Raw genomic sequence first — 25,070 nt, forward strand, 5'->3', positions numbered from 1 at the left:
GGTTCCCAATACAGAGATGTGGGAACAGAGGCACAGAGCAGTTAAATCACTTGCCCAAGGGCACACAGCTATCAGGTCCCAGAACTGGCAACTTTAATCCTTCATCTGTCAGATGTGAGGAGCTGACTCTCGTCTACCCCCTCCTTTCCAGGAATGTCACTTTAATCCAAGGCTGCCCCTCTCCAGGGAGCACCCCTTATTTAGCCCTCAGGGATCTTGGGCCCATCTGCCTCTTATCCCCATTGCCCTGACAGCCCCTCTTAGGATCACTAAGAGCCATGATCACAGCCTCTCCCTACCAGCTACGAGGAAGAGGGCTTTGCTGCCAGCCAGTGACCGTCTCTCCTGGGCTTCATTTTCTGAGCAGATCCCGGAGCGTGGAGACTCCAGTCCTGCTGGCCACTGGGTAGCCCATCTCTTATCTTGGCTGACCAGACATATTTTCAGAGCTGCGAGAAGGAGCTCCAAGCAGAGCAGTGTGGGGGAGAAAGATAGCTCTGGCTTCAAATCTCGGCTTTGCATTTAAGAGCTGTGCAACTTTGGACAAAACACTTCCACTCTCTGAGTCTTGGGCTCTGAATCCATAATATAGGAATAATGTCACCTACTGCAGGAAAGAATTTTGAGAACGACCTGAGGTAGATAATAGATATAGAATGCTGAGCTGAGGCCCTAGCAAATGCAGACATTTAGACGAGCACGTTGGCTGGGGCGATTGCTATTATCATCAATGACATAAGCTTTCCTTCCTCTGGGTCTCAGTCTTCTCACCTGCAGGTAGGACGATACTGCTTCCTTCCTTAGGTTGCAGAGAGGGCCACGGTGGCTCGGAATGGGAAAATGTTTTGTCAAGCACAGCCTACTCTGGTGCAGGGAACAATTTATAAGGACAGATGGCTCTAAACAGGTACTGGTTGCTGAGAGTGCTCAGCTCTGAATCTATCCGATGGACGCGGCCAGCATCAATTCAGAAGCAGAATCCCTGCCCCGGGCTGAGAATGACTCGAGTACCATGGGCCAGCACAGAGGAGCTGGAACCTGGAAACTGGCTTAGCACCCCACTCAATACCCACCCCACACACCCCAGGGCAAGAAGCTGGGGTCAGGCCTAACTGCAGGTGTTGGAAGAAACAACAACTAAATAATAATAATAATAATAATGACCACGTTCACTGCAGTGGGTGGAATGATGGCTCTCCGAAGACATGTCTGCACGCGCTCATCCACGTCCTAGTCCCCAGAACCTGTGAATGGGACCTTATTTGGAAGAAAGGTCTTTTGCAGATATATTTAAAAATTTATTGGTAGATGTATTTAAGGATCTTGAGATTAAGAGATCATTCTAGATTATCCAGGTGTGCCTTAAATCCAATGACAAGTGTCCTTAAAAGAGACACACGGGGGAAGGTCGGACAGACGAAAGGGAGACACTGTGACCATGGAGGCAGAACCTGGAGGGAGGCTGCTGCAAGTCAAGGAATGCCAACAGCCAGCAGAAGCTGGAGGAGGCCAGGAAGGACCCTCCCCTTGGGCCTCCAGACGGGGAGTGGCCCTACCAACACTTTGATTTTGGACTTCTTGCCTCCAGAACTTTACAAGAATAAATTTCTGTTGTTTGAAGCAACCCAACTGTAGTATATGGGCCAGGGAAATGAACACATTCACTGAATGCTTACTGTGGGCCAGGTGGCACCTGGACTGGGCCATTCGGTGCTCACGGTAGCCTGGATTATACATGTGACTGAAGTGTAGAGGCATGGGTTCACACAGATGGTAAGTGACAGAGACAAGATCTGAACCCAGAGAGCCTGAGTTCAAGCCCCACAGCCCATCTGCTCACCCATGGCCCTAAAGGTTCTCAAAGTGTGGTTCCTGGGCCAGCAGCAGCAGCATCACCTGGGAACCCAAAGCTACAAATCCTCAGGCTCTCCTCCAGACCTAATGAATCAGAAACTCTGCAGCAAAGGCCAGAGTGTGTGTTTGGACTAGTCCTCCCGGGGACCATCCCCCTCAGGTTGGTGATACCTGTCATACACAGTGCTGGTGGAGGCTGAAGTCATGGCCCAAGTCCAGAACAGAGGCCAGGGGTGGAGAACCAGGCAGGAGATGTGAGCAAACACCCAACAATGGAGAAGTCTGTTGCAGGGCTGGGACCCAGGAATAGGATTGGGCAGGAATCCAGCCGGCAGTGATGAGCTACAAATTAGTGACTTCCTAGACAGGACAATGGAATGTTGAGTCCCCTGAGTGACTAGATCCTAATGATTGACAAAAGGAGGGCCTCAGGGCCTATAGTGAGGTGGCCAAGGGGCCCCAGGCTGGAGATAAGCAGATATAGGGAAGCTTGGGAGCCCCAGCCCAAGGGCCTGAGCTTGTCGGCTGAGGGTTCTGCAGCCAGGAGTAAGCTGATGGCCTCCGAAGGAGCCTGTCTTGAGCAGAAGGAGCCCAAGCCTTCCAGAGAGGATGGCCATAGCTACTTCCCTTGCCTCCCCCAGCTTGCCCTTGCCCTACACTTGGCTTAGGGGTCCTGAAGACATCCAGGGAAGTCCACTTCAGCCACACTGGGAAGCTGGGCCTTAGGGCCCACTTGTTCTAGATGACTACAAATGAGTCACTCCATCTTGCCAAGAAATCCTCCCTGGGTGAGTTTCCCAGGAAGCTCCAATTTCTCACTACTCTGTTATTATCTGTTTACTTGCCTGTGTCTCCCACTGGTTTATGAGCCTTTCAGGGTCCAGACATCATGTTCTGGCTTCATTTCTGTATCTTCCAATTTCACCCACCCCTCTAGCGTGGGACCTCGCCTGAGGTAAGTGAAAACTGAGCATGGGTGGATGGACAGATGGATGGACGGACAAATAACGCACATGTGAGTGAATGAACGAGCTCGGTAGATTCTGGACAAGAGTGACTGCAGACCTGCCCTAATAGTTCCTATTTATTGTCATCAGTCAAAAGAATTCTAATGAATGTCAACTGTTGTCACTGTAATCCCACCAGCACCATTAGCTCAAGACACACCTAATAGCCCAGCTCTCATCGGATCCCCGCTATCGAGATATAATAGAATATTATTATTACAATATTACAAAGGCTTGATGTTAACTTTTGTGAGGGCTGCAGTCTTCCATCCTTTTGGCTGACCCTTAAGCAAGACGGCTTTGAATGACCAATCTTCTGCAAAATTCCAGCCCTTGGCTCTCACCCACTGACTGAGTTGGGAGTGCCTCCCTTAAACACATTGGCCTCTCAGACTTCAGACCAGATTCCAGCCGCCCCCATATCCCCCCTCCCTGAAACGAGGAAGATGTGAGCAACTGCCTTTCTCCCTGACATAGGGTTAGAGTCCTGAAGTTTGGCTGGAGGCCTCGGGGAAGTTGTTCTTAGCCTGTCTGGGTATCAGACATGAGCTGGGGCCACTGGACAAGTGGGATGGGATGGGACAGGCCAGCCCTCCAGCTCCTAGGGAGAGAAGGGAAAGATTCCTGCTCCTAGCTGCATCCCCCACCCTCACCTAAGAAACAAGGGTGGGAGAGGCATCAAGTGGTGGGAGGAGCTTGGAAGCCTTCACAATTCTGGAGCTGTCTAAGTCTCTCTCTAAGTGAGGCATATCCTTGGGTGTTTCTTGAACTTTTTGGCACGGGTGACACTACCTGGTCAGTAAAATCTCTCCAAGAGTTGCTATCACCTGCCTCGATTCAGCCATCACTTACATTACCCCAGCTCCAATGCAGCCACAGGGGAGAACAGATCCTAGAGGGATCTTTACCCCAGCTCCAATGCAGCCACAGGGGAGAACAGATCCTGGAGGGATCTTTCCTTTACTCTAACCTGGTCCCCGTCAAGGGTTCTGGCCTTGCCTATAACCAACGTCCCATGGCTGACCTGGCCCAAACCTAGCTCTGGGGTAGACTCTGGGAGATGGAGAGGATGCAGTGTCTGGTCCCCAAGTAGCTCTCATCTTAGTAGAGGGGACAAGACACCAACGCAGAGCCCCGGTCCTGGTGGCCTGAACTGGAAGCCTTTGCACAGGTGAACGTGGTAGAGTGAGCAGAGCACAGGTGACCCCACTGTAAGGAAAATGAGGACTATGTGCATGGTTCTGGGGAACGGCACCCAGGCCCCTAAGATAACCTCCTGCATTAGAGCAGCAAGGAGAGAATTACAAATCCGGGGAAATACAGACGTAGAAGTGTTAAAGTGAGTATGCAGTAGCTCATTAATCCCAGGACAATTTGGCCAGGTGGGGACTGCCGCTATCTCATTTTGCAGACAAAAGCCCCAGGGCTGGTAAGCAGGTGGCTGGGACTCACAGAGGGTCACCTGAGGCCCTCCCCAGCTCTTTCTAGTCGCACCACTTTTGCTCATAGGAGACAGGAACCAGATTGCAGAAAGTCTTGAGAGCCAAGGAGACCAAAGTGTATCCAACAGGCCACGGGGAGCCTCAGCAGGCTTCTGAGGAAAGCCACTGCTGACCATTTTAGGAGGCATCCCCACCTCACCCCGAGTGGCTGCCCCTGGCAGCCGGGTCCCCTTCCTTCCCCTGCCAAGGAGAGGGTGGAACTGGGGAACTGGAATGCGGAGCGAAGGCGGTAGGCTGGCAACAGCCGGAGACATACTTTCCTGCAGCCTCTCAGGGCACTTGGCATGTAGCTCTGCCTCGGGCAAACCAAGCTGCCGTGGGAGCAGCCCGGGGCGTCCCAGCAGACGAGCTGGTGTGAACTGAGCCAGGGCGGAGAAGCCACCGGGCAGAGAAGCCGCCGGGCAGAGTGAGATCACGGCTTCGGCAGGCCCGTGAAATCTCACCCACGTAGAGCAAGCCCAATGGAGGCCTTCAGAGCTGGGGAGGACCTTGGGGAAACACCAGTCCCATGTCCCCAGGAAGGGAAAACCAGGGCCCAGACTGATGATGTGAGTCACCCAAGATGGCATGTTCCCATGGCCATCTAGTCTCCAGACCACTCTCCCCCAAAACCCTAGAGAAGGCGCAGCGTGGGAAAGCGCCTCAGCCAGGGCTCGGCACACAGTAGGGGCCCAATGTGGGCATGAATGCCCTCGTACCTGTGGTGGGGGCCTGTGGTCCACACATGCAATGACTTGAGTGCTGATGGGCAGGTGGGGAAAAAACCCCTAAGCCACCTGCTGACAGCGGTCACCAAACACACTGCTTCTTCCTACAGACTGGCCTGCTCAATGGCGCAGAGACTGGCTCCCTGATGGACTCTGGAGCCTGTTGGGCTCTGCAGTGGGATTTGAGTCTCAGTAAACAGCTGGAACAGATGGTGACCCTAAAGTCATATTTTGCAACAGGCTGACTCTTGTTTAATCTAGATGAAAGTACAGCTCAACAGTCCCCACATGTTCGCCGGAGGGAGAGCGGGGTGGTGACCAGAGCGGGGGTGGGGGCAGAACTACCCTGGAAATGCCCCTACCTGGAGCCCTGAAACTGAGGGTGACGTCGAGGGAATCCCAGGAGGGCCAGCGTCACCCCACGGGCGCAGGGGAAAGGATGGGGGATTCAGCGCCAGACAGACCCGCGTGCAAGTCTTTGCTCCACCACTTACCAACCGGCGACCTTGGGCCAGCCCTCTGACATTTCTGAGCATGAGTTTCCTTATGTGGGCATACACATGGCCAGAGCCAGCTCTCTGGGGGGGTGGCGTAGGGCAACGTCAGGTGCCAACCACACCCTCCCTCCATTCGTTCACTCATTCATCCATCCACCCATTCACTCACTCACAAATAGTATCAAGCACCAACCACCACGTGCCTGGCACTGCTAGTCTTGGAGAGACGCCGGTCTTCATGGTCGGTGTGGTCTAGGACTGAGCATCCCTGGCAGTATCACCACTGCGGGCTTTTGAACACTGATGCCCGGCAGCCACCCTGGTCAGAATCTGCAAGGATGAGGCCAGCGATGCCGCTGGTGCAGCAGCGTGAGGTTTCTGGTTTAGGGAAACCTCCCGTCCATCCACCGAAGGCCTGTTGCTTCTGGCTCTCTCCAAGCACTCCCCTAGCATCACTTGCTGAATGCCTCACAGAGCCGCAGAGGTAGGACCTCTGCCCACCCGAGTCCCACATCCAGGAGAGGAAACCATCCCTCCTTCTGAGTGATCTGCCTGAGACACATCACTCCGAAAAGAAAGAACTGGGATTTGAAGTCCATCTGATGTTTCCAAAGCTCATTTCTAACCACAGGCTGCCATACACAAAAGGGACCTCAGCATCTGTGAATGCCTGCCCTTGGCTCTCCTCCCACGTCTCCAGGGGTGGGACAGACCAAGCAATCATTTATAGTCACGCGGCGCTGGGGGAGTTCTGGGTGGGGCAATGCCCCCACCTGGACATCAGAAGACCCAGATCCAGGCTTCTTGTAGGTCAGCTATGTGGCTCCCATCTTTTTGTCTATAATTTAGAACTAGAACAGATGATCCTGAAAGCCCCACATGTTCGGGGTCCCCAAGGTTCCCAGGGCGGTTTGATGGAGGCAAAGTATCTGGGGGACCTCCAGGCCCTTTGCGAGGGGTGCCCTAGGAACGCAGCTCTCCAAGGTGCACAAACAGTGGTTCTGTGCCTTCTCCCACAGGAGCCACCGTGGCACGGACCATATGGGGAGGAGGCTGCCTCCAAAGGGCAGTTCTTAGAAACCCTGAACTTGAGTGGGACTGGCCAGTCCTCCGCCTGCACACACATGGGCAGCATTTCTCACATTCCACTCAACCTCGCCATGCTAATGCGGCCCCACACGCTCATTCCTGGAAAGGTAAATGCAGATTGAGAGGGGAAAGCGTCTCGTAGCCATGAACACACACACACAGAGCTACTCACTCAACCAGCCTTCGCAGAGCACCTGCTGTCTGCCTGGTAGAGGTGCTGGGGATCCAGCAGTGACAGACAAGTTCCTCCCCTTAGGGCATGGACAGTTCAAGTACAAGAGCTATAGAAAGCAATGATCTCCATCTTGTCAACAACAACAAAGAGTGAATCCCTTTCACACACAAGCGCATTAGGTATCAGCATCTGCAATGTTTATACAAGAGTGGGTTCTGGCATCCATTGCCATGATTCTGAACCTCTCCTACAAGTTGGGGACCTCAAATCTATATATAACATCATCTCCACGTATGCATCCTACCATCAGGGAGACGGACCCTGTGCCTGAGGATCTGGGTCTAGATGAAGAGCCCCAAGAGCTCAGAGACTTAACGAAAGCCTCCTGCTTTAACTCTCAAAGCACTCAACTTTTGCATCCTGCTCCGTAATATATGTGTGCTGTTCCTTTTAGTATAAACTGTTCTTAATTGTTCCCCAGTCATCCCTGGACTCCCCACCCCCAGCCAAGTTGCCAGCTTCTGAGGAACATGGATGCGGGAAATAAACCACGTGACTCTGTGTGCCACAGTCACCCAGCCAGGAGCCGGGAGCACAGCCAAGGTGAGGTCTCCAAAGGGGCGGCCCGGACAGGAGGAGGTAAAGCATCATCCCTACCCCACCAATTCTAAAGAAGTTGTTTTCCTGTGTAAACCCATCTAAAAGCTTCCCGCCAGAGTTATGAGCCCCAGGATCTTGCTTCTGTTCCCTGGAAAGAGATTTCTGCCTTGTGTTTATGGACACACCTTCTGAATACTGAGATCCAGAGAGAGAGACAAAAGTCAAAATAAGAGTATCAGATCTGGATGGGCCTGAGAACTGGTCTAACCCCTTCGTTTCATAGACAGGAAGAAGCTTTTCAAAGCCAAGATCAACTACAGTCTCACTGCAGAGGGCGAGTCTTAGAATGCTTTCCCCCGTGACATTCATGGCCTCTTGGTGATGCAGGGGTCACAGGGTGGCCTGTGGCCTGGGTGGCTCTCACTGAGCCCTGCTCCCCACCATTTTTGGTACTACCAAATTTGTACCAAAATTTTGCTGCTACCTCTCCAATGCACTTCTCCTGAGCAACACAGAGGCAGAGACCGTGTTCTTCCTCGCTGAAGCAACTCACTCTTCACAAGTAGAGGCACAAGCAGGGCGGGAGGAAGGACCTGGAGGCCCCCAGCCCATGGATTCTGGGCTATGGGCACTGCAAGGGACCCATGGGACAGAAAGAAACCAGGATACTTACCCAGGGCCAGACTTGGGAAAGCAGCTCCTGGATGGAGGTTCTGTTTTTGACCTGAGACTCCCCGCAGCCTCCCCTCCCACACCTACACGCTGTTGTTTCCACCCTCTCTTTATTCTACTCCCTTGATCTGGAACATTCCATTTCTCTTCCAACCCCCCAGACCCATCCCCTTTCCTGGCTAAATCGATTCACCCCTCACATCTCACCTTCAATGTCACTCCTCTTGGAGACTTTTCTGACCCCCCCCTCAGTGCTGATCAAAATGGACAGGGCTGTGCTTTCAGAACTCCCTGTACCTCTTCCTAACATTTGCTCACCACGTACAATTATTTAGGGTTGTTTTTTCTTTTTTTTACAATTATTTATTTAGTGTCAATGTCCCCCATAGATTGTAGGCTCCCTCAAGGGCGGGAACCATGTCTCTCTTGTTCATCATTTGCTGCCCAGACATACCACATTGCCTTGTACCAAGCAGGCAGTTAATGAATATTTATTCAGTAATCATGAGTGAACAAACGAATGAACGAAAAGCCTGAGGCACCTGTGTGGCTTCGTCAGTTAAGTGTTCAACTCTTGTCTTGGGCTCAGGTCATGATCTCAAGGTTATGGGATGGAGCCCCGAGCTGGGCTCTGTGCTGGGCTTGGAACCTGCTTGGGATTCTTTCTCTCTCTCTGCCCCTCTCCCTCTCTTTCTTTATCTAAAGAAAGACAGACCTACCAGGTATGACGGACAGGATGGCAAAGTCTACTGAGGTCAGAAACTTCGGGATTAATTCTATCCCACCCACCTACCTGCCCCTGCAAAGTCCTCCTTTATCTGTATTGCACTTTTCCCACAACAGAGTATGGCTTTTTACGTTCCCCCCACTAGAAGATCAATGATTCCAAAGCTGAATGACCTTGTTCCAGTCCTCCTCATCCTTGGCGAGATGGACCTGCAGAGGAATTCTGAGCCCTGATAGACTGAAGCAGGTACAATCATTGTGCTAAGAGCTATAGGGACATGAGCCCATAGGGGCCTCATCACAAGAACTCTGAGATGAGCACAATTATTATCTCCCATTCTACAAATGAGGAAACTGAGATAGAAAAGGATTAGTAAGCCATCCAAAATCACCAGCCAGTACGTGGAGAGCCTGGAACTGAACCAGTTCTGTGAGCCCCCACAGCTCAGACCCTTAACCACCCATGCTACAAAGTTCATGCACGAACGTCTGCATCCCCAAGGGGCATGGGTGATGCCGACCTGGGACTCTGCATTTCTAGCAAGCTCCCAGCTGATGCCCATGGGCTGGTACAGGGACCAGTTTGAATAGCAAGTCTATAGAGGAGGAAAGGCAAACGAAGATTTCAGTAGGGCAGGGAGAGTATCCCAGTCTGCGGGGAGGCATGCATGAGCGAAGGCCGGGTGAAGGGAACAGTGTCAGAGCCCAGCAAGCAGTTTGGCATGGCTAGAGCCAGGGCATGAAGGAGGGATGGGAGGGGACAAGCAGCCTTGAGCTCTGGCCCAAATAGAGTGGAATTTAAGGTGTAATGGAAAGCATAGAAGTGTTCTAAGAGAAGGCGTGACGTGATGGGACCTGTGTTTCCACGAGCCGCGGGGTGTGTTTGGGAACAGAGACACGGAGGTCCCGCCATCAAGGGAACTGCTACTACAGTCCATTAGAAGGACACGACACAGCATTGACTCTGGGGTGGTGGGTGGGCAGAGGGATGGAAGCGGGACATTGGATGCAACAGACATTGCAAGGGTAAGACCCATTTCTTTCCAACAAAGCAGCAGTGCTCTTTCCACGTACTAACAATTTCTCAGCCCCTCCAAGCACGGGGGCCACAATGCAGAGCCAGAGCCGGCAGCGGACATAAAGTCAGGCGCACACCGTTCCGAAGGAGTCTCAAACAGAACGCCTCTTAGAAACCGGGCGCACCAACCACTCCTTCCAGTCTAGCCACACTGTCTCCACGGGGAGCTGTCTCCAAAGGGCTGCCTTGTCTTGCCTTGCTCCAGCACCAGCATCTGAGTCCCAGAGTGGCAGTGACTCGGTCAAGCTCCCACAGCCAGGCCCAGCATCGAGGAACTGGACGGCTAGGCTAGTGCTGGGCATTTCAGAGAATTTCCCCAGCGGAGAAAATGAAGACATTCAGCTATAATTTGGTATCAGCCCGCACTTGCAAATATGAAACAAGCAAAAACATTCCATTTCTTCAACTGGAAGTTTACATTCTAAAAGAAGCGGGGGGAGACCCTGAAACGGAGCCATCTACTCTAGACAGTTAAACCTGAAGTAAAATTAGAAAATGTGTCACATGGAAAAACTCCGCAATGAGAAAGAGTTTCTACCCACCCCCTGCTTTTTTTCTTCTTTCCGTGGGAGACTGAGTAATTTGGCATTTTAACTAGACGGGGGAGAGGGCAGCTGTGGTCTCTGTTTTGTGCCAAATGCACGGTTGTCGAGGACAGTTTTGTATCCTGCCTTGTGGACAGGGGTGCAGTGAGGCATCTGCCTGGCCACTGGATGAACAGGGCTAAGAGCTGCTGAGTTCAGTCACTGCCCACCGAGTGCCACAGTGTCTGGGCAGACTGAACTTGGGCATGCTAGAATGTTCCTGCTAACAGTGCTTTTAGGGTTCACCTGGCCCAATCCCTTCACTTCTCAGATGGGAAACTGAGGCCCCCAAAGAAGCAGAAATCCATACAACCTTACTTCTCCTACACCATGCGACCAAACATATTCACTGGCTCTGGAGATTAAGATGTGGACAAAGGAAGAACAGGGGAACATCAAAGCTGAGCCTCTGGGCAGGTGTCTACCACACCTCCCCCCATCATTGCCATCTGTGCCTCCTGAAGATAGGGGAGCCCTTCCATGGCTGATGGTCATCTGAATGTACCAGGTTTCTACCGGGTTGTTCATTTCAGAAGCATTGCCTGAGTACCTACCAGGGGCCAGGCATGGTGCTCGGGGCTGGGGTATAGAAAATGTCCCCAGTTTAGATGCTCGAGGTGGCCCTCCCCCAGATTTCAATGTGCAGTTGGAGCTCAGGCTTTGAGGAGGGATATTCTGGGCCACAAGGCCAGAGCAGCACTTTGGTGGGATGTCAGGGGTCTCAAATGCCATGCTAGGTAGTGTTGTCATTGTTGTCTAGAGCTGCTGTAACCAGTCACCACAAATTTAGTGACTTACATCAAAAAAGAAAAACAAAATTTTATAATCTTACAGTTCTTTAGGTCAGAAGCCCAACCCAGGTCTTACCTGGATAAAAAGTAAGGTCTCAGGACAACTGGGTGGCTCAGTTGGTTAAGCATCTACCTTCAGCTCAGGCCATGATCCCAGGGTCCTGGGATTGAGTCCCACACCGGGCTCTCTGCTCAGCGGGGAGCCTGCTTCTCCCTCCCCCTCTGTCTCCCACTCCCCCTGCTTGTGTGTGCACACACTCTCTCTCTGACACATGAATAAAAATCTTAAAAAAAAAAAAAAAGTAAGATATCAACAGACTGGGCTCTCTTCCAGAAGCTTGAGGGGAAAATCCATTTCTGCCTTTTCAGCTTCTAGAGGCCACCTGTGTTCCTTGGCTCATGGTCCCTTCCGGCGTCATCAGCATCAGCACAGAAGGCCGGTCAAGTTCTTCCCATGTTGCATCTTACTGACCTCCTCTCCTGACCCTGCTTCTACACTTAAGGACCCCTGTGATTATGCTGGGCCCACAAGCAACTTCCAGGACCCTCTTTTTTCCAGGAACATCTTTTAAGGTCAGCTGATCAACAACCCAAATTCCATCTACAACCTTACTTCTCCTACACCATGCGACCAAACATATTCACTGGCTCTGGAGGTTAAGAGCCAGTTAAGCTCAAGCTCTAACGTGCACACACATCACCAGGGAGCCTGTTACAAGGCACATTCTGATTTACTGGGTCTGTGGCTGGGGCCGGAGATGCTGCTGCTGCGGCTGGTCCTGGGACCACATCTGAGCCGCCAGAAGCTAGAAGATTCCTGTGGGCCACAGCTGGAGGATACACCGAAGGGTGGCGGGAGACAGACCTATGTGCTGAAAATAAAGATGGAAGAAGCCTATTGCTAAGATGCAGGGCTGAGAGGGGAGAAGCACTTGGAGGGCCCAACGGAGTTTTGGGTGGGATGCTGTAGAAATGGCATGAATTGAAGTTCAGTGTGTCCGCCAGCATTTAGGCTCTTTGGACTTCTAGTCTAGAATCGTTGTAACTTCCCAGCACCCGAAAAGCCTACCTTCATTTTCTTCTGGTGACACGTACTCTATCCTGACCTATCTGTTATATCCGGGTCCCTGCCACACCCCCTACGCTGGTTCCCGCACCCTCTGTCACAGCAGATGGCTGTGGGTGGTCTCCCAGCAGGGCAGCGGACACACACAGATTTTGCTAAGGTCAAGGGTTCATAATGCTGGGTTTTCACTCAGATCTCCACAGTCTCAGGCTTTGAATGATTCATTCATTAATGGAGTCAAGTGCTCATTGTGTCCGTTTGGTGCCATGTCAGATGCTGAGGAAACATGGATAAATAAAATAGGTTTCCTGCCTTCGGGGAACCCGCAGTGATGTGGGAACAGGGAAGGAAGGAGGTACTGCACGGATCAACAATTACAGGCCCGATGCTTACCTCCTTACTCTTCTGAGTAGGAATTCTTGGCCCAATGTATAGCTAAGGAAGGTAAGGCAGAGAGAGGTCACTCAGTGCGAAGCGGCAGAGCTGAGATCTGAACCCAAGACCCAGGCTCCCAGAGCTCATCTGCCTGAACTATGCCCCCTGAAGCTCCCTCTGGGATCCAGTGCCAGCCATGCCCCTCCTCTGTGTTGCAACCACGGGCTGGTACTTTCTTCTCTGGGACTCGGGATCGCCACGTCGGAAAGGAGGCCTTTGGGCTGCACCAGCTGTTCTCAATCCTGGATGCACCCCAGAATCACACCAGGAGCTTTTAAAACCTGCCAGTGGCTCAAACGCACCCTGGATGGGTCCAGCATCCTGGAAGGGGGTAAGGCTGGGCATCGTGTTCGTTCTGAATCTCCACGTGATTCTAAGGTACAGCCAAGGTTGAGAACCACCAAGGCCCTTACGACCTGACTCCTGGAATTCCAATTTCCAGAAAGACCCTCTTCTGTCCAGCCCTTACAGGACATGTGCAAAATGAATGAACAAAGCAGGAAGGGAGGAAGGAGGAAGGATTGCCGACTCTCTTCAACTAAGGGAAATATGGGGCAGTCATGTAGCACTGTCCCTCCCCCTGCTGTCACTTTTCTCCTTTGTTTTGTTTAAGATTTTATTTACTTACGAATATCCAACTTTTGTAGCAACATGGACGGGACTGGAAGAGATTATGCTGAGTGAAATCAGTCAAGCAGAGAGAGTCAATTATCATATGGTTTCACTCATTTGTGGAGCATAACCAATAGCATGGAGGACAAGGGGCGTTAGAGAGTAGTAGGGAATTTGGGTAAATTGGAAGGGGAGGTGAACCATGAGAGACTATGGACTCTGAAAAACAGTCTGAGGGGTTTGAAGTGGCGGGGGGGGTGGGAGGTTGGGGTACCAGGTGGTGGGTATTATAGAGGGCACAGCTTGCATGGAGCACTGGGTGTGGTGAAAAAATAATGAATACTGTTTTTCTGAAAATAAATAAATTGGGGGAAAAAAAAAAAGATTTTATTTACTTATTTAAGACAGAGAGAGAGCGCGAGAGAGAGAGCACAGGGTGGGGGTAGGGGAAGACAGAGGAAGAGGGCAGAGAAGAAGGAGAGGCAGACTCCCTGCTGAGCAAGGAGCCTAACACACAGGGCTCGATCCTAGGACCCTGAGATTGAGACCTAAGCGGAAGGCAGAGGCTTAATGGACTGAGCCACCCAGACGCCCCATCTCCCTTTGAATTAGAGAAGTAGCAGTAGCGGATAAAGACCAGCTGAGCCCCTCTTGTGTACTGCTGTGGGGAGGAGGAGAAATCACTACTGCCTTTCCAAAGAATGCAACAGAAGCTTTAAAAATGGGCATGCACTAGAGCCAACAATTTGCTTCAGGAATTTGTGCTAGGGAATAACTGTGGAAAGGGTCAAATACAGAACTACAAGAATGGGGTCATCACGATAGTTTTTACAGTAGCGAACAACCAGAAACCGTCAAAAGGCATAAAAGGGGACTAGTGTAATTATGGGACATACGTACAATGAAATACTATTTCAATTACAAAGGATGTTAGGGACAATATTTAATGTTCCAGAGGAAGGGCTTAGATGACTATTAAGGGGAAAAAATGCCAAGCAATGAAACACAATGTACAGAATGGGCTATTCTCTTTATAACCTATACGCACATTAAGGCAAATAACTTTGAAAAATTGTCCACTAAATGTTGGCAGTATTTATCTCTGAGTCATGAGACAATATGTGGCTTTTGTAAACTCCTCCATCCTCCAGATCTTTACACGGACTATTACTTTGACTATCAATTTCTTAGTGTAATTGAAAAAATAAAGCTTTCAAAACCCGTTTCCCTCTCCCTGCCACCCCATCTGCTGGTGAAAATGGACATCCCTACTCTGGTAAGGCAGAGGCTCGCCTGCACCTGCATTAGGACACACAGGATAGGCTCCCTAGCAGTTAAGTCAGCTACTGCCCACTGGTCTCTACTACTGAGCTCTGAGGCGCTCTAGGATATGAACACTCGGACCAGTGCATCTTTTTTGACACCAATCACACATCCCAGAGGTCCTCTGTGAAATCAGGCAGTTAGGAAATATGGGGAGAAGACAGAAATCTATATATCTATAAATATATATCTGTATATATATCTATAAATATAATTACATATAAATGTTATACATATAAATATTATATAGATATAGATATAGATACAAATATATCTATATAGTAGCCAGAACACAGAACATGGCAGTTTTTCAAAGACTTCAACAGATGTTCACTTTGTAGAAAGACTCATTGAAAAAGCCCTCCTGGTGGTAGAGGGGATTTAAAGCTGGGCCTCATGCAAGTCCTCAGTGATGGAAGGGTGACTCCTGGAGACGTTTAGGGCAAGGTTGCCCCCTGCAAATCAGACTCTAGCCAAGCTCCCTCAAGCCCAGGAAGAGGCTCTCCTAATATCTGAAGTCAGGTGTTCTGCTCATTTGAGGGAGATACCAAGATCCCTAGAAGAGTTTTCTTCCCTGTCTAATCCTTCAAGTCATCCATGTCATGCAACAAGTGCAAAGTGAATTGGATTGGATAAAATTGGTTTGGTTTGGGTTGGGTAGGGTTGGGTTGGGTTGGGTTGGGTTGGGTTGGGTTGGGTTGGGTTGGGTTGGGTTGGGTCGTGCTGGGTTGGGTCAGGCTGGGTTGGGTTGGGTTGGGTTGTATTAGATTAGTTTGGGCTGAGTTGAGTTCTGATGGGGATAACAGGTGGGATGCACTCATTAGATAACCCCAGTCTCATATCTCCCTCATTAAAGCTTTCCCAATAATAGGTCTGGATCTTCTTCCAGGTTCTGCTCTAACCCTAGACTTTCTCTCTCTTGAATTGGGGTGGGGCAGAGGAAGGTGGTCAGTCAGCAAACCCGCTCCTCCCAATACCTCTGATGCATCTCTGCTCCCCTGGGCTCTGTGCCAACAGTAGTATCTCAGGCCCCATGATCTGCAGCTCTGGCTTTGAAACCTTATTTGCTCATCCATTTTCCTTATTGCACATTAGTGTCTTCGGCTGAATCTTATTATAAGATTTCCTCCCTTTTGATAACCCTCACCCACCCATCACCACTTCAATACTCCCACTACTAAATCATATCATGAGAAAATTCTGTGATACACCAGTCTGCACTAAAAAAGTGTATGGCTTAATAAATGAGACAGGGGTGACTTCCCTAACCAGATTCTAAAACATATTATAATGCACTAATTATCAAGACCAAGTGAGATTTTAAAAACACACATATGCACAAGAAGGGATCAACAGTAGAGATTTGAAAAAAATTTCTATCATTTAAGAAAAAAAAATCACATGGCAACCAGAAGCAACACAATGATGGGTAAATCGCTCACATTTTAATTAGTATTTTGGGGAATCCTGGGTACCACTTTGGAAAAAAACTGACTTCAGATTACACACTACATAATCTATGTAATTAACCCAATTTACTGTCCATTTTAAGCAGAACAAGCTGTAGACATTCAAAGAAACCTTGAAAATAAACTCAATATTTAGCAAGCAAAGAAAAGATAAATGTACAACTTCTGACAAAATGGAGGCCATTAGGAATAAGATGAATGGGGATAAACTAGACAACAAATTGTTATGCAATTACATATAATGAAAAAAAGATAAAGAGCAAAATGACATTAGCATAAATTTATAACTGGTTATTAAAGTTACCGAAGGAAAAAATACTAAAAGTCCCAATAATATACCCTCATTCCAGGCCCTGGGCTAGGTTCTAGGATTCAGAGTTGGAAAGGCCCAGTCCCTGCCTCTTGGAGATTCCTGTGTAGTAGGGAAGGCAGACTTCATCAGTGATTTCATCAGTGGTCACCATCCATCTGAGAAGCACTGTGACTGAGGAATGGGTTAATAGCGCCAGCCCAGAGGAACAACACCCAACCTGCTTGGTGGAGGAGGGCTTCCCAAAGAGAATGGGTAAAGGATGAACGGTGGGCCGTCAGGGGCACGAGGTGAAAGGTAGTCTCAAAGAGCAACCAGCCTGGGCAGAGACACAAAGATGAATCATTGCATATCTTATTCCACCAGCTAGAAGTGGTTTGGTGTGAGCCCAACTCAGTAGGGGGGCTCTGTGTGACTGGAGAGACTGGGAGGCCACAAAGGGTCCTCTGCAGCAAGGAACATGACCCCCTCTGAGGTACAGTAAGAACCCAGCGCGAGCAATTAAAGTAAGAAGGAGAATGACTAAATTTGTATCTAAAACAGATCCATCTAAATACAGAAGAACTGGACGCCTGGGTGGCTCAGTGGGTTAAGCCACTGCCTTCTGCTCAGGTCATGATCCCGGGGTCCTGGGATCGAGTCCCGCATCGGGCTCTCTGCTCAGCAGGGAGCCTGCTTCCCTCTCTCTCTCTCTGCCTGCCTCTCTGTCTACTTGTAATCTCTGTCAAATAAACAAATAAAATCTTTAAAATAAATAAATAAATAAATAAATAAATACAGAAGAACTATCCAACCACTTCTGTTCATTGATGGGCACTTCTGTTTAGGATAATCTAGTCAAAAAAAAAGGAAAACAAAGGCCATTCATCAGAAGATGGTCCCAGCAACACTGTTCATAATAATGACAAAACAGCTGAAGTCCAAGTGGTCAACTCTGGACAAACGAGGCATGACCCACACCATCAAAGGGCTCCCACGGAAAAGGGAGACAAACATACTGACACTGGCGGGGGCAGGGGGAACAGTGGGTGGCGCCAGGAGAGACAGATGAAGGTCGTGGGGAATTCCATGATGAGAAAGCTTATCTGGCAAGATGCCTCTACCAGAGTGCCATGTGAACTGGTAGGTAGCATTAGGCCTTCGAGAGAAACGGAGGGCAAGGCAGTCTCTAGATGGAGAGAGGAAGTCACATCTTGTGCTAAGTCAAAGAGACTATAAAACCCTAAGATGACATGGGAAGCTATGAGTGGCTCCGTGGCCAGTTCTCAACCTGAGCTCTGTCATAAAAACACACAGGAGGCACAGGAGGCCCCCAGGGGCATTCCCCACTTTCTATAAATCCGAAAAGTTTACCCAGTAATGAAAACACTACCATCATTTATCTTCATCGCAACTTCCAATGGTGTGTAAGCAACAGCAGCTCACTACAGACCATGACCCCGGGGAGGCAGGAGGCCAGGGACAGGACATCTCAGGTGTGATCCTTCCCCACTCCTCTCTCCTTCAAGAAAGCATATCAGATGGCCATGAGTGAGAGTGAGATGGTTACAGAAAAATCCCAAACTGGCTCTGATTAGCATTCAGATTTTCCTCCAAGAAGATCTGCAGATGGCCAACAAGCCTGTGAGAAGATGCTCAACGTCACTAATCATTACAGAAACGCAAATCAAAACAACAAGAAGGGACCACTTCACACCCACTAAGATAACCGTAATTAAAAAATGGAAAAAAAATAAGTGCTGGCAAGGATGTGGAAAAATCAGAGTCTCGCATGCTACAGGGAGAACTGTGGAATGGTGCAGCCACTGTGGAAAGATCTGGGAATCTTTACAAAACCCGAGCATGGAATGACCACATCACCCAGCAGTTCTACTAGGTATATACCCAAAATAATTAAAACAAGTACTCAAATTCTTGTACACAAATGTTTCTAACAGCACTATCCATGACAGCTAAAAGGAGGAGAAAACACAAATGTCCCCACTGAAGGAAGAATGGATAAACGAAAGTGGTATATCCATTCAGTGGAATATTACGCAGCCATAAAAAGCAATGAAGTCCCGACACACACTACACACGGATGTCTCTCAATGATATCATGCTACGTGAAAGAAGCCAGACACAAAAGACCCAAGTTATTTGATGCCATTTATATGAAATAGAACGGGCATATCCATAGAGACACAAAGCAAATCAGTGGTTGCTTAGCACTGGTGGGGTGAGCCTAGGGAAAATGGCCAGGGACCACTTAATAGAAATTAGACTTTTCACTCTTTGGAGTGATGAAAACATTTTGCAACTAGACAGGAAACAGCTGTACCACAATATGAATGTACAGACTGCCACCAAACTGTACGCACAAAAGTGGCTAGTTCACCTTAGTAAAAAAAAGTCAGAGAAGATAACCAGAGATCCAAAAAAATACATGGAAAGGCAATCAACTTGATAATCAGGAAAACATAAATTAAGACTACAGTAAGATTCTAGGGGCCCCTGGGCGGCTCAGTCATTAAGCACCTGCCTTTGGCTCAGGTCATGATCCCAGGGTCCTAGGACTGAGCCCTGCATTGGCCTCCCTGCTCAGTGGGAAGCCCGTTTCTCCCTCTCCCACTCCCCCTGCTTGTGTTCCCTCTCTCACTGTCTCTCTCTCTCTGTGTCAAATAAATATATAAAATCTTGAGGAAGAAAAAAAGACCACAGTAAGATTCTACAATGTACTCATTAGAAGGGCCAAAATTCAGCCCAGCAACAAGACCAAGTGCTGTTAGGGATTTGAAAAAGTGGGCGCTCTTATACCAGGCTGGCGACCATGTACCTCGGGGCTGGCATTGTCTGTTCGGCCTCAGCGGCACACCCCATTACCCAGCACTTGGCCCCTAGACACGGAACCAACAGGTATATGTGCCCCTGTGCACTGAGACACATGTACGAGAATGTTTAGAAACACATAGCTCTATCTGCCAACATGGAAATGCCCCAAAGTCTGTTGGAGAAAAATGGACAGATAATGTACAGCATATTAATCCAGTAGGAAATGATACAGCGACAAAGATGAATTCACTACAGCCACATACAACAGCGTAAATGAATCTCAAAACTTAATATTCAGTGATAGATACCATGTGTAAAGTTCAAACTCAAGTCAAATGGAACTGCAGACTTTGGGGATACATGCTTAGGTACTACAGTTATTTCTAAAAAGTAAGGAAGCAATCACCATAAAAGTCAAGGTGATGGTGACCTCGAGGGCAGGGAGGGAATAATCACATCCAAGGGGTCCAAGAGAACTTCTGGGGCTATCTTGTTTCTTTCCCTTTTTTTTTTTTTTTAAGAATTTATTTATTTATTTGACAGAGATCATAAGTAGGCAGAGAGGTGGGCAGGGGTGGTGGGGAAGAAGGCTCCCTGCTGAGCAGAGAGCCCAATGTGGGGCTCAGGGCTTGATCCCAGGACCCTGGGATCATGACCTGAGCTGAAGGCAGAGGCTTTAACCCACTGAGCCACCCAGGCGCCCCCTATCCTATTTCTTGACCTGGGTTATATGGATGTGTGATCTATGATAAATCATTGGGCTATACTTTCTGTGTGCACTTTCTTGCATGGGTGTTAAATCTCATAGTAAAACAGTTTAAAGAAAACTAAGTAAGTTGCATCTATCAGGATTTTATTAGCAGGAACAAATTACCTGTGGAACCACTGCCCCTGTCCCCCAAACCACTTCCCTATCTGCTAAAAGAGAGGTATCCCAATGGCACTGTAACTTTATTGGCTCGGCTATGATGTGTTAGGGGCACAAGGATTGGTGTGGGGGACAGGGTCCCATTGACAAGGGTCTCTTTAAACAGGGCAGGCCAGGAAACCCTCAGGAGCTAGGAAGCCTTGAGACTTTGGGCCTTGGTTTCCTTATTAAAGCACAAAGATAATAACTGTCCTGGCCCCTGCCTCCTGCAGTGATTCTGAAGACTGGATGAAGGTAACTCAGACCTGCTCACACCTCTGCCTGAAAGTATAAAGCGGTTTGTTTTAAGTGTTGGCCTGATTAAAGTGCATGCAAAATCTGGTTTGCAGGAGGATATTTCATGTGTCTGGGAAGAGTCTCTGCAGAGGCTCCGAGGGACGCCTAGTACCCATCAGTTGCAAATGGCCCTTTCGTTGCCCTTTTTGGCTCCTGAGGGTTTCCTGGCACTTCCTTTTTACGTTATGGATGGGAACAGGACTTCCTCTGTGTTGTTTCTAACAACAGACTTGGCATCAAGGAGTCCAGCCTCCAAACACAGGAGAAGAAATAAAAACACCGAAGTCTCTTTTCCCTGAATCTTCTTCCTTTTTGGAAGTGGGGGTTATAGCAAAATTCACAAAGACCACGAAACACGAAGCTGCCCTCTGCCGCTGAGCCAGCAGTATCCTCTAGCACGTGAAAATTGCTATGTTTCGACATGGGCCATGGTGCTGAGAAGCCAAAGCTGTGCTCCAGCTGCCCTTTGATCTGCAAGAAATGCCAGGCTGGAGTCTCGGGCAGGAAAAAGTGGTCTTTGAATTTAGGTCTTGCTCCCAAGGAGACAATGGTCTAGGCTGTCTGAGGCTTCCTCTGGCACACAAAGAGTTAACCCAGGCCGCCCTCCACAGTCCATTTCCTGCAAAGGGAAGGAGGTTGATTCCCCTTCTCACACATATCTTCTATTGAGGCTACGTACTGATTTTCTAAATTCAAAAGGGGTGGGAGGCTACCCCTGGGCCAACATAGTTCCGCAACAACACAGCAAGGAGAAAGAGCTGAGGGAGCAAGGACGGGAGCCCAGGGAGCTGGGCTCAAATCCCGCCTTTGGGACAGGCCACTCCTAAGCCTCTCTCAGACTTCATTGCTTGTTCACACATCTGTTTCAAGGATCAGAAAAGTTCTATCACTTACTTTGTGCCTAGTATGGGTCACAGTGTGGAAAGCATATTATTTCTAATACCTCTTTTAATCTTTGCAGCATCCCTAGGAGGACAGGTGGTCTAATTATTGCCCTTTACTGTAAACGGAGGCACAGAGACATGAAATTCATTGTCCTGAACTGGGTCACCTAACTCAGCCACAATTCAAGCCCAGACAGCCTGAAAACACACTTTAACCAAACCAATTTTATTTATTTATTTATTTATTTTAATCCTCCGTTTGTTGTATTACATTTTTTAAAAAAGATTTTATTTGTCTCACACACACACACACACACATCACAAGTAGGCAGAGAGGAGGGGGTGGGGGGAACAGGCTCCCTGCTGAGCAGAGAGCCGGATGTGGGGCTCGATCCCAGAACCCTGAGATCATGACCTGAGCCAAAGGCATAGGCTTAATCCACTAAGCCACCCAGGCACCTCCCCCCCAAATCTTTTAACTCAGACCCTACCAGTCATCCACCCGCCTCTGGGTTCTGGTGGGGAAACTGAGGTTCGGGGAACTGAAGAGACCAGATCCCTGGCTCTCCTCCACCCCCAGCTCTTCTCATCACCCATGGCACCACTGCCCACGACGGATGGGGGACTCCCTTAGGTAATTCAAGACTAAGTTAAACATCGAGGTAATTCGGTCCCGTTATTTCTTGCGCGGCAAAGGTGCCAGGTGTCCCTGCTGGTGGTCACGCTCCCGCACCTGTGTCCAGAGAGGGCACCAGCCCTGCCCTTACAATGAACCAGCCAGCACGCACGACCTGCACGCGGGCGCTGGGTGAGCTGGAGCTAACTGTCCCCGCGGAGCCGCTGGCGCTGTCACTGTGCTTCCAATGTCCCTCTGTGCCCACGATCCGGGGGGCCGCGATTAGCTTCACAGTGGCCGGACCGCTAGCCACCCGCCCTGCGAGTGAGGGACTCCCGCTCGCCCCTCGCATCCTCTGCACCGCCGGGGGAAGCTGCGGGGCCGCCAGTGCGCACCGCGCGGCGAGGACTCCCTTTTATGTCCAGGAATGAGGAGCGCACCGCAGGCACGCCCGCCGCCAAAACCAACTTCCCCGGAGGGCGCGGAGGCAGACGGTGCCACCCTTGGGCCGGGTCGCTTACCTGTCGCGGAGCGGGTCCGGGAGACAGCGGGGAGAAGCGCGGAGATCGAAAGCAGCAAGAGCAGGCGCCAGCAGCGCGCGTTCCTCCTGCAAGAGGTGGCGGGGGGCGAGAAGGTGAGGCGGGCGGGAGGGCCGAGGGGCCGAGGGACCGGGGCGCGGGGAAGCGAGTCTTACCTTGGCGCCATCTCGCAGGCCTGCCGAGCCCCCGAAGGCACCGTGCGCCCGGCTGCGCGCTGGCCGCCGCTCGCCCTTCCTGCGGCGAACAAAGGCGGCGCTGGGCAGCGGCGGCGGCGGGCAGCCTCGTTGCTCCCCTGAGTCACCAGCGCTCTGAAACCCGACTCCGCCGCGCCCTGCGCTCCCCCGCGCGCCGTGCCGCGCCCACCTCGGCCAGCGGCGCCGCACTCACGCCCCGGGGGTCCCAGCCGCCGCCGCCGTCCCCACGCCCCTCTCCCCACTTCGACGGACGTGCGCTCCCGGCCGTGGCCGCCACGGGGACGGCCTTATGTAACCTTCGAGAAAAGCCCCACAGCCGCGCTCCTCTGGGTACGCGGGGCTCTGCCTCCCTTCCGCCCTAACGTCTGTCCCAGTGGGGGCTGCCCCGCAGGCGACGCGCTCTCCTTTCATGGGCCAATGGAATTCTCTCCACCGCCCAGGGAGGCTGGAGTCATTGTGATTTTCTTCAATGACGGATGAAGAAACTGAGGCTCAGAGAGATGGAGCGAACGTCCAACCAAGATCACACAGCGGGACCGAGTTCTGACAGCTGTGCCGGCCCTGAACGCCTGACCCATAAACCCCACAGAAGTGGCCCCGTTTCTAGGGGTTCGGTGCTACATACAAACTCATGCAGCAAAGATGATCCTAATAAAAAATTTAAATGTTGACAATTTGCAAGGTTTTCCTCTCTACAGCTTGCCTGTTCCCTCCACCCCCCTGCCAGGGAATGTTAAGTTTCAGGACAGCGAGAATTTCTATTTGTTATCTGGTTAAAGCAGTACCTGGTGGTAGGAAATACCAATAAACATTGGGTGAATGAAGGAGCGTGGTCTCAGGTGAGACCACTCCAGGCACCGTGATGATATGGGACAGGGGAACCAGGCTCAGCCTCCAAAATCTATCCCTGGTGTGTGTGACTGCCCCACGTGAACAGAGCTTAGCACAGGGCCTGGCACTGGCTAAACCCTCAAATGGTGGCTTTTTATTATGATTACCAGCGAGCACAGTAGAGCAAGATTTGGGGGTACAAGGAGGCATCATGGAGGTCCGTGGAGACCTGCATAGTTCTCAAGCCTTGCAAGCCCCAGGGGCCTCTCTTCTTGAAGCACAAAGCAGCCACAGCTGGCTAAGGCACTGTGGTCAGTTCCCAGTTTTCACTTACAGTAATTTGCGTTAGTTCCCAGAGATGGGATGGGGGATAGACATGGTAGCTAACATTTATGGAGTGCTGATTATTTCCCAGACCCTTGCTAAATAAATTCTTTACAGGTTCCCCCACCATCGGAACATAGAGTGAGCCTATGAAATCTTTGCTGAGCCAAAATGATGTAAGGTGAAGAAGCAATTACCACTAATTTATCTAGAAAAATGTTTGAGAGTTCCCAGACCCCAGAAATAACCCCTCTTAGGCTTTTGTGACACTTTAGGACACATCATGCTAACGATGCCCAAAATAAATTGAGATAAAGTACAGATGCTCACAGATACGGTCCAAAGCGGCGGCAGCTTGATGCCTGTTGGGCTGGGGGGGACATCCCACTGCTTGGGGTCCCTGCTGCATCTGTAATGTTTGCCTGCGAAACGCAGAGCACTATTTTCATTTTGCCCCTTTTCTCCCCAAAAGTGAAAATCCGCTTCGGATTTCTTTTAGTTACAGAAAACAAGTACTCCTGTAGGTCTTTCATAAAAGCAAAGTGGCAAAGTGTGAACGTTTGTAAAGCAGGGGATGCCTATATCTGGGTTATCTCACTTAATCCAGCCCTGGAAAGGCAGGATTGCAATGATCCTCATTTCATACATGAGGAAGCCAAGGCTTAAAACCTGCCCAGCGTATGAAGGACAGGGACAGGCTCCCATGCTCTTCACCACTCAATCACACTATGGACCCAATGACAATAGGGTTAGACCCATTGGAGACATGCAGCACCCCAGCATGAAAGGGTTAATGCCTGCACAGCCAGTGAGGGCTCTGAAGCGAGGCCATCAGGAGCTGGGTTTCCAGTCCAGTTCTGGCCTGGGCTACAGAATAAAGTTGGGCAAATCCTACCATTTTCTGGTTTTTTAATTTCTTTATCTGTATAGTGGACACAATGGTCCTGATGTGGACAAGTGGCTGTGGGTCAATTGATAAAAAAAACGTGGAAAGATGCTCTTTCCCCCATAAAGGGCTGCATATCTGGGATCTGTACACAGCTAGGATTCGTGTGAATGGCCCAGAACGGGAAGAGAGCAACATGGCCTGGAGAAGGCAGGGGAAGTTTCAAGATGAAAGTGAAGTTCAACCAGCCTCTGGGTCCAAGGAGGAGGCGGGCAGCAAATGGC

The 25,070-nt window shown here is 50.2% G+C and overlaps 1 protein-coding gene across 1 annotated transcript in view; it reads right to left on the minus strand.

Moving 5' to 3' along the window:
- COL15A1 (collagen type XV alpha 1 chain) overlaps positions 1 to 22,773 on the minus strand; it is a 101,988-nt gene extending 79,215 nt beyond the window's left edge. The window contains exons 1-2 of the mRNA XM_044265271.1: positions 22,707 to 22,773; positions 22,534 to 22,619 (exon numbers count right to left, since the gene is read on the minus strand). Coding sequence (XP_044121206.1) covers positions 22,534 to 22,619; positions 22,707 to 22,717 — 97 coding nt within the window. The 5' untranslated portion in view covers positions 22,718 to 22,773. The remainder of the gene's footprint in view (positions 1 to 22,533; positions 22,620 to 22,706) is intronic.
- Between the last annotated feature and the right edge of the window lie 2,297 nt (positions 22,774 to 25,070).

This window comes from Neovison vison, chromosome 9 (genome assembly GCF_020171115.1).
Source record: "Neovison vison isolate M4711 chromosome 9, ASM_NN_V1, whole genome shotgun sequence".
Taxonomy (NCBI): Eukaryota; Metazoa; Chordata; class Mammalia; order Carnivora; family Mustelidae; genus Neogale; species Neogale vison.